The sequence below is a fragment of the Netta rufina genome, assembly GCF_964035555.1.
Source record: "Netta rufina genome assembly, chromosome: 5".
NCBI lineage: Eukaryota > Metazoa > Chordata > Aves > Anseriformes > Anatidae > Netta > Netta rufina.
In genome coordinates, this window is record NC_140128.1 from 57,747,464 (window position 1) to 57,760,701 (window position 13,238).

At 42.8% G+C, this 13,238-nt stretch overlaps 1 protein-coding gene across 1 annotated transcript in view; it reads right to left on the bottom strand.

Moving 5' to 3' along the window:
- Positions 1 to 3,568, bottom strand: part of BRF1 (BRF1 general transcription factor IIIB subunit) — a gene marked incomplete at its 5' end in the record, with an annotated part of 167,324 nt that extends 163,756 nt beyond the window's left edge. Inside the window, one exon of the mRNA XM_084286979.1 lies at positions 3,382 to 3,568. Within this exon, the coding sequence (XP_084143105.1) occupies positions 3,382 to 3,568 (187 nt within the window). The remainder of the gene's footprint in view (positions 1 to 3,381) is intronic.
- Positions 3,569 to 13,238: the final 9,670 nt, after the last annotated feature.

Consider the following 13,238-nt stretch of genomic DNA (forward strand, 5'->3'; position numbering starts at 1 on the left):
TAAAGGACCTCTTTCTAAAGTTACAATGACTGGTCCAAATTCCATCATTTCACACATGGAGGAAAGGAACAATCCTCACTCTCACACAACTCTTAATCCCATGTGCTACCCTACTACCCAGACTACTCCTAGCAACTGGCTATTGTACAGTCTTTACTATCCCAAATAATTTAGTGTTGTCAGCAAGTCTCACTAACACAACATTCACTTGTTTTCAACATTATCAGACAGCCCGAATGTCTGTGGAACTTCACTGCCACCTCCCCCATGAGAATTACTACTATTTAGTTATACCCTACATTACGTAGTGTTTAAGTAGTTTCTCTGTAACGACTTTCTCTTATCCATGACAGCTCAGACTCTTTAGCTTCTGGTGAAGGATCTCGCTGACCTCCTTTTGCAAATCCAACAATCTTCTTTGTCTACATACTTACTGACTTTTTTAGAAAGCTCTAAAAAAATCTGCTAGGCATGACTTCACCTTGCCATAAACCATTCTTCCCCCATATTTACCTGTACATCCACCTGTTCTGTCTTTCACTGTTTCTGTCCTTTTGCCCATTTCTGTCCCTTTGCCCAACTAGCCTGCATTTTTTCAAAACTTCCCTTTAGTAGCGAACCAAGATCTTTCACTCAAATCCCCTCATTTTCTCAGCACACCCATGCTCAGTTGTTAAAACTGTCTGAACAATGAAACAGACACACACACAGGTGTTGGAAAGTACTGGCAATACCAACCCTCTGTGAGAGGCATCAGCTTCCTATGCTAGGCACACCGACATCCAAATTTCAGTACTGCCTGTGGAAACGTAACTGATCTCACACCTTCCTCCAACCCTTACAGGACAAAAGAAGGGATTTCCCAGGTGTCGGTTGCTGGGCTTACTGTCAAGGACTTGGCAGGAGGCAGACAGGCCGTTTTGCATTAATGCTGAGAAGCACAGGACTCTTCCCTCTTTCAGCAAACAAATGCAAGTTTCTGAATCTTTAACACGCAGCTTGGCAAAATAAAAGGTTTTGCCAGATGTACCAAAGAGAAGTCAATAACAGTATCTCAGTGCTTTCCATTTCCTCCTTCTTTTTTATGAATATGAAAATAAATAATGAATAAAGGCATCTATAGCTATTCTACATATATTAGCACACAAATGGGAGCTCCTATGGAGCCCGGAGGGGCTTGGGAATCTCACAAGATTTGTTGCACAACCAGGAAATCCAAACTCCTCAGACAAAAGAGACCCACTCGAATCCCAGCTCTGCACCACAGAACCTGACAGCCCTCACACCTGGCAAAACCTAGGCGATGGTCTCCGAGTCGCCCACCTCTACTGATCAGAAGTCAGGGTCTCAAAAATGGTAGCCCAGGCACCTCTAACACTGCAACACTCCACACTGGGGGGCTGCCCACAAACACCAGACTGCAGTCGAAGGAAACTTAGCCCAAGGCATTTCTTATACTGGGGATCCCTCAGAGCCACAGCGCTAAAAAGCCTACAGAGATGATGAGAAAATAAGTTAAAAACAGGTAACTTTGATTGAATCCTGTTTATATAATCAGAAGAATCACTGAAAGCTACAGCTTACCAGAAAACCTTGTTTTAAGCAAACACATTAAAAGAAATGTACATTCCACTGCAAATTACCCAGACAGGACAACACTCAGAGAAGGATGAATTCTGTCTTCCTTATATAGGAAACTAGTTTCATCCCCATTCCCAAGTACTTAAATCAATGTCATACTAGCATAATAGACAAGCATACATCACAAAGACACTGTTACTACAGCTCAAATACATCTTTTCAGATTAGCTTGTATTCCTCAGTTTAAAATCAAGGAAAAAAATATCCATGACATAACAGAAGCATTTGTCTTGGAGCATAACAAATTGTACCTATATAAATTATCATACCCAAATTCCCTTAAAACATTTACTGTGTGAAATAGGGCTCCTCACTCTTCCTCACATTAACTTTGCAAATCTACAAGAAGCACTGGTTTCAAAGTCATGTTCTGTTATTTTCACAAACAATTTCACCAAAATGCAAACATTAATGCACACGGGGACGTAAGTGCTGGAAGATGACAGTATCAGCATGCAGTGAAGCCCCTGAAACCACACCTTGTGCCAGCCAGATAAAGCCACAATACACACCCCAATTAGCTTTTCACTTTTACACACCCACCTATCTTCACAGTGCTTATGTCTTCACAGGCGCTAGAGTTATTCTTCAGTGTGATGTGTAATAGGTAACTATTTACACGAGACCAAGGAACTGCCTATTGAAAATTCATTACTGCATTGTCCATTAAAAAGAGAAGCCAATTACAGCATCCCAGCACTTGCACAAAACGTCCCTTAAAGGAACTTCAGAAACTGCTGTGCAGCTCAGCCCAAAGAGGAAAGAACCTCAGGACGGTGCAGTTCTCTCTTTCTCTCCTGATATTTTTTCAGGGCTCCCAAAATGAGTTTTAGCTTGCACGCCATCTGTCCTGCATAATTTTGGGTGGGAGGTAAAAAGCAGTACAAGTCCGTAAAAATGGAGTCCCCACATCACTACAAGAAAAAGCGCAGGATACGTGAGTTAGTCAGGAGCTTATGAGGAAATGTAATGCCAGCGCCCTGAGATGGAAGATGGCAATGGCACCAGACATCTAGAGGAACCCTACACTACAAACCCCCAAACTCCACCATGCAGTGCTGGCCTTTCCACCACACCGACTCTTTCTTCCCCGCAGACCATAAAACACTTCAGGCCCCTTCTTTCCCTACTAAGCTCCTCCACAAGGCTCCTTCCAATGTTTCTTGCTTTTTTTTTCTTCCTATACCTATTCCCCACAGCTATTTTCCTCCTCTCCTCTTCCAACCACCCTGTCCTCTGCATGCAGCCCTGTGCCACGCACACATCCTTATCCTCCAGGGCTACACCCCAACCCCCCCATTTACAGAATGAGCCCCTTCACCCATTGCTTCCAGCCTCTTTTTGCCTCCACATCATCTCCACGCCTCCATTCACTCCCTCTGCCCACCAGCCACCTAACTGTCCCACCTCCCACCCCAAATTATTCCACAGCTCCCCATACAGCCACCCCTTCCACTGGACACCTTCCCTCGCACACCCAGCCCACCCCACACACAGCTCCAGCCCCTCATGCACTTATCCCTGCCACACACGAAGCATCTCCCCACCTTTCACAGCACCTTTCCCCACCCACCCCATAGCCCTGTCCCCCACCCCACACAGCCCCTCTCCCACATCTCCCCCCCCCATGCTTTGCAGAGCTCTTTTCTCCACGTGCTGCCCCCAAAAGCCACAGCACCCTCACCCCCACACCACTGCCACCCCCCCCCCCCCCCCGTCCCCTCCTCGCCCCCCGCTCACCGTCCAGCGACACGAACTGCCCCACGGCGGAGGAGCCGCCGCCGCTGTTCTCCACGAACTGCACCTCGGAGACGATGATGTTGTCCTCCAGCACCGAGCCGCAGCCCGTGCACACCGCGTCCCCGCGAGCCGAGTCCACCTCGATCTCCGAGCAGCCGCAAGCGGCGCACACCCGCCCGCCCGGCATCGCGGCACCCCCCTCACCTCAGCCCCGCCACCCCCCTACTGACACCGCCCGGCACAGCCCGGCACAGCCCGGCCCGGCCCGGCCCGGCCCCGCTCAGGCCTCGCTCGCCGGTACCGGCACGGGGAGGAGCGCGGCGGCGGCCGCCCCCTCGCCGGTTCTCGCGAGACATGGCCGCGCCCCTCGGGGAGGGGGGGTGAGGAAATGGCGGCGGGGCGGTGCCTGGAGGGCCTCAGGGGTGTCACCACACGGGTGTTTGTGGGGATTCTCGCAGATAGGGCTGTTATAAATGCGTGTCGCAAGTGTATTCAGTGTTCTGTGAAGCCAGCCCGTCAGCTTTTCGTGTTGAGCTGCGGGAAAGTGAGAGGTCGCAGGCTGTATGAAAATTCACTCAAGTTTCCCCAGGTTTCGTTCATTTCATTGTAGGCTTCTTATCTAAGCTTATTTAAGTTGTTAATCAGTTCATGATGTGGTTTCTGTACAATAAAATGCTTCCTCTCTACCAGTCTTTGTCTTTCCTATTCGTGTGGTTTCATTTCAAGGGAAAAGAGTATCACTAAACAAGGAAATTTGCACTTTGGATAGCAAGTGGTATAGAATCATACAATCTAGAGTCGTTAAGGTTGGAAGAGACCTTCAAGATCATCTGGTCCAACCATCACCCTACCACCAATGCCACCCACTAAACCATGTCCCTAAGCACCATGTCCAACCTTTCCTTCAACACTCCAGGGACAGTGACTGCACCACCTCCCTGGGCAACCCGTTCCCATGCCTGACTGCTCTCTGTTATTCTTGACATGCTATCAAGCCTATAATAATTAAAAGGTGTGTATACGCCATCAGTTACTAAAAGTTGTGTAAAAATATGCGGCAGAGAAAAGTGTGGGCCTCATTTTCTCATCTGTATGCCAATTTGTGTTCCCCTGAAGATAAAATTGGAGCTACAAAACTCTTATTTCAAAATAGCGCTTCTGTTATTCTTCAAAAATTATGCATCAATCAAATCTGTTCAACCATTCTATGATAATAAATAGGTAAAAATGTTATGGGGCATAATGAATCGGTTTCAGGTAGGTACTTTGAGTTTTGCCTAAGGTACCATAGCATTTAAGTCTAGTGCTTTGTAACTGTTTTGGTTATTCATTCCTGAACCCAACAAATACACTTTCAGCCAAGGTTATTGTCTGCTTTATCATGCAGCCCATATGTCATGAACTAGTGTGGCATTCCATGGACCGAAACTGAGCATAATAGATACCACAGCAGGATTTTTGTATACTTTGAGCTGTTGGCATTAGAAATACACAAGTCCATTAATGCAGAAATCTCACAAAATTATACACCATGTAGATAATGTCAGAGGAAAATGATATTCCTGATGCAATTCCTGAACAAATATTTTTGTTATTTATAGGAGGAGAAAGCCCCATGAAAAAAAAAAAAAAAAAAAAAAAAAAAAAGAAGAATATTTTTTCTCAGTCAGAAAAGTCTCTGCAGTATCAGAACATTTTAATTGACAACTACCAAACCAGATCATTCATCATACAGTTCTATGACAGAGATCAGCACCAACACAAGAAACCCTGCAGCAAACAGTTATGAAATACTTTTTCCTAAAAAAGTTTATTCTTAACGCACTTAAGTAGAGGCTGATGTATTTATGATCCATGAGGAATTAAATTTTGCATCCCCATTCCAAAATTAGTGGTGTTTTGGCTGTTTAAGTGTTACCAGTCTTTCCTGGGAGTCCCAAAGAAGTTTGGAGTGTTCGTTTTTCGTTTTGAATGTGACCAGCAGAGGGCCCCAGTGAGAGTATCACATACAGCTGATGTGCCAAAAAAAAAAAAAAAAAAAAAAGGTTATTTAATGTGATACTGAATAAGGAAATGTGTCCTTTGCCTCCTGCTCATGAAAAGCTTTCTTATACAAAAGTCATTCGTTACCACTGTAAGATCTTTGTCCTTTCTGCTTGCAAGAGTATTAACTAAACCCTTTTTGACCATTTACTCAGTTCACTTAGGATAGCATAATAACCTATTAGTAAACCATCTCAAGCTGGAATTGGAGTTAGAACTGACAGATTAAAAATTTGTGTTGACAGAACCCCAGTATCTGCACCATTTTCCCCTTTTGGTCAAGAGGAGAAAAGAACCTGCTTTCCATTTTACCTACCCTCATATTTCATACCTCTTATTTTCACTCTAAATAATAAAAAATGGTGATCAGGATGTCTGTTAGCCCAGGCTGACCGATTTCCTTCCTGCTGTGTCTGCAGGAACCCCGAATATAACCCCAAGCCCCCCCGCCCTGGGGTTATGTTTGGGTTTTAAAGAAAGGAACTATTCTCACTTGCTTGAAAAATATAATATTTTTTTTTCCTACTGCTCATGCAACAGTAGGAAGAATGCAAATGGGCTGTACAAAAACAGGCGGGAGTGCAAGGGAATTCCTCTCTGCTAATGCTGAACAGCACAGAGGGGACTATGCTAGAGCAAGGTGATGACACATCACTCACTGCACTTTCACAAGGAACAAGTCTTCTTCTATAAATAAACTAAATTGAAGCAGATTCTTACGTACCATATGAGAAAAAACCCATAGACTCTGTGCCTTGTCATCATTGCTGAACCTTCTGCATACTGAGCCTCCCAACCACGAGCACCCAAGTGCGTGGGAAATATTTTTGGTTAAAGTTCAAGGCACAGAGTTTAATCCCTTGACTTGATCAGCTGCTGTGAGTATGTGAGTATCCACAGCAGACTGGGATTTCAGCTGTGATCATGCACCTTAAAATCTGGTCTAAGAGTCTGGCTGAACTCTCACGATAAGTTTGGGATGTGCTCACAACAGGGGTGGGGGCAAAACACAGAGGAAACCTTCTTTGGTTCTGGACTGTCCAAAATAAGCCAAAATAAATGATGCATTCAACCTGCAAATTTGCACACAGATTCTTTGGAGCTGAAGTCATATGGAAACTAGATAGAGGGGGAACAAAGGATTTCGAAATGGATTAACCTTATAAGGATAGTGATAGCAGCTGGATGCTTCTTTTTCTGTCTGTGCCAGGCCAAATGCATTTGGCTATACTAGTGATGGACACGAGGGGGCACCCAAGGAAAATGAAATGGTCGAGGAGCTGCAATGCTCCCCGGGTTAGACTGATTTTCCATCTGTTTTCCTTTTTTTTTTTTTTTTTTTTTCCTGCGTCTTTTCTAATTATTTCCTGACATTGTTTTTGTGACGTTTATCAATAAAGGGTAAATTAAAAAAGCTTTGGGAAAAACATTCTGAGAAGTAAAGTTCTTGGCATCTGTTAAATCAGGTGGCAAAGCAGATTAGCAAACACTTGAATTTATCTCTGTGCAATCACGTCTTCGCTGTTCAGCGACAGCACTTTGCAACTGAGCCTTATTTCCTAGGTAAGTGGCAGAGAGACCAAACGGCTCTCACAGCTGCCGTTCCAGGATCTGTGCCTTGCACAATTCTTAGTATGTGAGGAGAAAGCTCAAATGCTGCATCTTAGAAAATCCACAGAGAAATCAGCAGATGGAAAGTTACTGAGTACAAAGGTCCCAAAGCAACCACCAGTTTGGGAGCCTCTCATCAGCTAATTGTAGGAAGCTGTGTGCAATACTGCTGTCTAGCCATTCTATTCCTAAAATCCCTCCTGCACACACACTACTTGAAGATGTACATCTAATAACTGAATGCTTTTAGGAAGGATGTAAATAAAGCAAGGAACAAACACATATGTCCTCACAGTTTCCAGCAATCTGCAGCTTCAGAACTTCATCAGCCGAAGGTTAATACACAGCAGGAGACTTTTTATCTGCTTGTTTAATCAGTTTTTGAACTGTGTATGCATTCAACATCCACAACATCCGGTGGTTTAGGGTTTATCACAGCTTAGTTGGTTAGCAAGTGAAAAAATTTAAAAACGGACTAAACATTTCAGTTGATAATGTTTAGTTCTTGGGCTATAATGAGTGATGAATAATTGCTCCCTTCTTACCTTCTTCATGCCATTCAGGATTTTATACTCCTGTTTTACAGCTTCTCTCAGTCAGGATCACTTCACAAGAGCAACTCTTCCTCCAGAAAATTGCAATGCTGATCAGCAGCAGTCTGGAAAAAAATAAAATCTGTTCAAGGCAGTCACTTAAGAGGAAACCCTTTTTAAGGAAGCACAGAATCACAGAATTGTTCAGGTTGGATGAGGCCTCCAAGATCATCTAGTCCAGCCTTTAACCTAGCACTGACGAATCTACCACTAAACCATGCCACTAAGTTCTACATCTACACATTTCCTGAAGACCTCCAGGGATGGTGACTCAACCACTTCCCTGGGCAGCCTGTTCCAATGCTTCACAACCCTTTCAGTAAAGAAATTTCTCCTAATATCCAGTGCAAACCTCCCTTGGCACAACTTAAGGCCATTTCCCCTCATCACTTTGTGCTTGGGAGAAGAGCCCAATCCCCACCTCGCAAGAACTTCCTTTCAGGTAATTGTAAAGTACAATGAGGTCTCCCCTGAGTCTTCTTTTCTCCAGGCTAAACAACCCCAGCTCCTTCAGCCACTCCTAATAAGACTAGTTCTCTGGGCCCTTCACCAGCTTCGTTGCCCTTCTTTGGACACACTCCAGGACCTTGATGCCTTCTTGTAGTGAAGAGCCCAAAACTGAACATAGTGTTCGAAGTGCAGCCTCACCAGAGCTACGTACAGAGGGACAATCACTTCCCTAGTCGTGCTGACCATGCTGTTTCTGATACAAGCCAGGATGCTGTTGACATAGCATTGCTGTTGATAGCATTGGTTATATTCTGCACTGAATAACTGAAGGCCTCCATCACCTCAGGTTGCAAGTGCAGAATAATATTCCTGTGAAAAATACAACTCTGCTTATCTGCAGCTGTGGTATTCTGCATCTGGTTTGTTCAAATGTTCATGAAATCCTCACTCACCATCAGAGAACACTTCCAGTCAGCTAATTCCCTATTTAAGCAACTGCCTGCATACCTAGAAATCAAACTGAAATGAGGAAATGCCTGGTTATACATGTAAGTGCCATTGCTGTGTGCATACTTCATGAGGGGCTATTTTGGTGCAAATACATTTTCTATATAGACTGAAAGTGAGGCTTTCACTCAATGTTAATATTCACTTAAAAGGAAAAAAAACAAACAAACAAACAAACAAAACCAAACAGGTATATTACACCAGATGGTTTTACACATTCAAATGTAGGCACAAGCCACGTGTCTTATTGATAGTTTCCTTTTTTTTTTTTTTTTTTTTTTAAGTTTGGAATTACAGCCCAGACCTTCAGACCAGTGTGTGAGAAACTGTAGAAGCACATCAAAAATAAGATGAGTTTCCTTTCATTTTGAAGAATAGATTTGGAAAAGCAGCTACACAGTAGTGGACTATCTGCTTAGCGTTGAAGTAAATTCAATGCAGTTAAAAAAAATAGGCTATAAACTATGCCTGTGAAGTGCCTAAGATACTGTTGATCATTAATGGTTGGACTTGATGATTTTAGAGATCTTATCCAGCCAAAATGATTCCATGATTTAGAAATGATACCTAACAAGTCACACATAGGATTGTAAGAAGAAACAACCTCTTGAACAGGGGTTAGCTAGCTACATTAGAGCTGGATGTTAAAAATCCTGAGGTCACCAGGTGGTATTAATTATCCACACTCTCTGTGTTGGCATTTCATAGGCAGGAGTCTGCCATAGTCTAAATAGCTGTGCTAGCAGAAAAGCAGAATATGCCAGTCAACTGTCCTTTAAGACCATGAAATGTGTGTTTCAACATAGATTGGAAGGAGTACATGTATGTACGGTAATGTCACAACTCCTCTGGCCATTAGGGAACCCCTTCACAGAGAAACTTGCAGAGAGAATAGAGAGCATTGCTGCTGTCACACATAAGCCTCTGCCTCTGAGGGAAAGGGAACAGGGCAAGGAACGGCATCCTCCTTCAAACAGCCCACTAGAATCAGGAAAAGGTATAAAATAGCAAGCAGCTTGGACAAGCAAGATAAAATAGCAAGACCTATGGACGAGGGCAGCTCTCTCCTGATGGATGTCTTTCACAACCCAAAGAATTCTGCTTTCAGTGAGCTGTGTGTCATTACTTGCTTTTCTGAGGAGAGATTACCAGTCCCTCAAATAGGCCAGAGCTAACCCAAGGCTAAAGAAACCATCCGTCAGTACTTGTAGTTGTTGCCCAATGTCTAAAGCTATGAGTGGACTAAATAAAGACAACACTAGAGCTTAGAGAAGCCACAGTATAATCCTTTCCTGTCTCTGGAGAATTTTCAAGAATTTGGCAGATTTCCCAGTTTGAATTAGATGAATAAATTAGATGACCTAACATTTTGCAAAGGGCACCATAAAAAATGTTTGGAGTAAATCAAACTATTTCTTGCCAATAATTTCAGTTAGCCTATGTTAAATATATATATACGCTTTTTTAAAATGTGAAACTTTCAAAAGAGTATATATATAAAAAAAAAAAACCTGCCACAATTTTCAAAATGAGACATTTAACTTCAGTTTTTATCACAGTGCATCTTTTTTTTTTTTTTTTTTGATCAAAAAAAATAGTTTCTGAGAAAAATTCTAGTGCAGTGCTAGCTATACCTTTTCTTCTCTGCTCTCACCCAAAGGCAGGAAATACTTTTTGCACCTCCAGAATCAGGACAGGATGGTTCCCAAAGCAGTATTTCTTGCCATTTCTTCAGAAAACTGTCAAAGTCAGTAGTACAGAGGGGGAACACCATAACCATGGCAGTGCCAATCTCTGCTTTATTCAAAGGGTGATCTCTTGCTTCTGCATTTTTCAGCACATCCTCTTAGAAGGGCATTGGCAGCTATGGCACAGAGTCTGCCTGAGGGGCAGTTCTGGGAACTAGCACCACCCTGGGAGGAATCACTGGTTCACATCTCTTAGCCTACATCTCTTCACATCTCTTAGCACATCTCCTAGTTTCCAGGTGCTACCAATTCACACTAGCAACTGTCACCAATAAAATCTCAATTCTGAGCTCTTCTTCCCAAGCTCATGGGATAAACATGCATTTTGTACAGCAAATTGAAATTGAGAATGTGATATAACAATATGCCAGTAAGATCTGGAGCCCTTGGCTTGCCCTTCCATTGTCCGTTCTTCAATCAGTCAGCTCACACCAAGATTATAAAAAACCTGAGCTAGGAGTTTACAGTCTGAAGCCCAAATTGAACAGAGCTGTCAGCAGATTATGTATTCCACTAAACAATGAGGTTTTCAGTCCCTTTTTGAACCACTGTTCTTTGCATGAGTTATGTTTGTACCATATTGCTGAGAAATTCACAAAACTATTATTTTTTAAACGAGTACAGTAGACAACAACGTTGTCAATGCATGTTGTCAGTAAGGTTTCTTTATTAATAGCAGCATGAGAAGCATTTCGGAGTGCCCTTTGCATGCTCAATCCCACACCCATATGCATGCAGCATTTCAGAAAATGTTAAGCTTAATTAATATATGATTTTCTTTGGAAGGGAAAATTAGAAGAAAGACATTCCCATACATTTTTCACCCATGATAATTTATATAGAGAGAGCCCCTAATGAAAGGAGCTTTCTTTATGATATGAGTAGAAAGAATGTCAAAAAAAAAAAAAAAAGAAATCAGTTATACTGTTGGCATTTCTAACATATCCTGTCTTCTTCTTCATAGCCTATCCCACGCTAAACAGCAACAGTAGAACTTTCTTCCTAATAAAGCTTTGGAGCTACTACCATGACTTCTCACCCGTGCTACAGAAATACTATCCAGATGACCAAAGATTTTGTAATCAAACAAGCTGCAACAATTATCCAGCTGAAACAGCAATTTATCAGGCTCAGAGCAAAAACAAACTATTTTTGTGACATATAAAATTATGAAGTACGAAGAGCCTTTCCCAATATATATTGTGACTAATAATTACCAGCCCATACAGCAATGACCTCTTAGCCACTCCCTCCGTGGTCACCTTTCATTTGCAACCATCGTGTCTGCCAAAAGCAAGATGAGAAATAGCAGCTAAAAAGTGAGATATTATCAGCTTTCCCAGACAGAATCATGCTGGGAAAGATCAGAAAGAGAAAATTTCCTGTCAGAGTTAAAGGAATAAATGAGCAACTAATAAATGTTCTAATTCAATAAATGCATGCATCCCGATATAATTTTTCATTTGAATAACAAAACCAAATGGTTGTTGTGCTGCTTTGTTTTTGTCTGTTTGTTTGTTCAAAGAGAAATTCCTGCAATTAACTTATAGGAATAATGGGGGAAATTGCCCAATAGTCACACAAAGAGCTTGAGCTGTGAAATCACAACACAGATGAAATAAAATCCTACCCTACCAATGTAGTATCCTCCACACCATTTTTTACTCAGTTGTTAAGCAAACAGCACTGGACAGTGTTGACAATCCTCTTGAAAAGCCTGTGAACCTTGAACAGCATTGCTGAAATCCTGAGTTTCTGCTACGACTTGCTAGGTAGTTGGGACAGAGCTGATGTAACTGCCTTCAGTTGTACAGTTGCTACACCAACAGAGCTCTTGCTTTCCTTTATTGACATGATGGGACACTGCTTGCTCCCTGCAGCATCCTCAGGCTGAGCAAAAGGACGTGGCTGGGATGCCATGGTCCAGCTCACCCAATGGCTCTTTCATTCTTCATCTGCCCAGTTCCATCCATCACATCTCATGATTTGAGGGTGAGATCTTCTCAGCCAAGCTCTTCTGCAGACAGGCTCATAGCAGACATACCCATGGTACTGCTCCATGGTTGCTTTCCTTCTGCCTGACTGCCCTCCTGCACCAGACTACCTCTGCCCTGCCACATCTCAGAGAGAAAGCCAGGCTCGGGAGGTGACATCTCCACACAATTCCACTGAGTAGCTCATATATACTTTCAGCCTGTTGTTTGCCATAGGACCATGGCTCATCAGAGCTCCCACCACCCACAGCTCTACTATTTTGGCCCTTCACTGTCACATAATCCCACTTAGCCGACATTTCCTCCAGGGTGCATGAGGCTTTGCATTATTTCTGTACTACAGGAGGTGCCTGAAAGATTCAAGTGACAAAAATTAGCCAGTTCTGAAGATCTGGAAGATCATTACAGCACTTCTCAGCACGTTAGCAGATATAGCACCCTACAGCTGTGGAGTCTTCTTGGGCAAATTTCACCAGAACTGGAAATTTAATGTAAACAAATGACTTCTTCTGGGTTCTTCCACCCCAGCAGGCCAGAACAGGTAAATATTCCCTATCTCAGCATTCCTGCAGCTATTAGAAATACCCACAGAGGTTTCAATCATGCTTACTAATTAAAAGTAGGGAAGGGAGTTTCAAGTATTGTGTTAATCAAGAGGTGCTAAAGGAATATGACCTTCCTCTGAGGCAAAGTCTGGCATGATAGCCAATGTTTTCCATGACACATACTAGAAAGCACAGAAACACAATCAGCAAAATGATTCCCTTGCTTCAGGATTCAATACTTTAACAAATGACTCACTGATACATGCTTCAGATATTCCTACGCTAAAACCAGAGTGTAAGTCATATGTATAAAATTCACTGTTGCTCCATAAGCAACATGACAGCTTTTTCCCAAAACTGAACTAG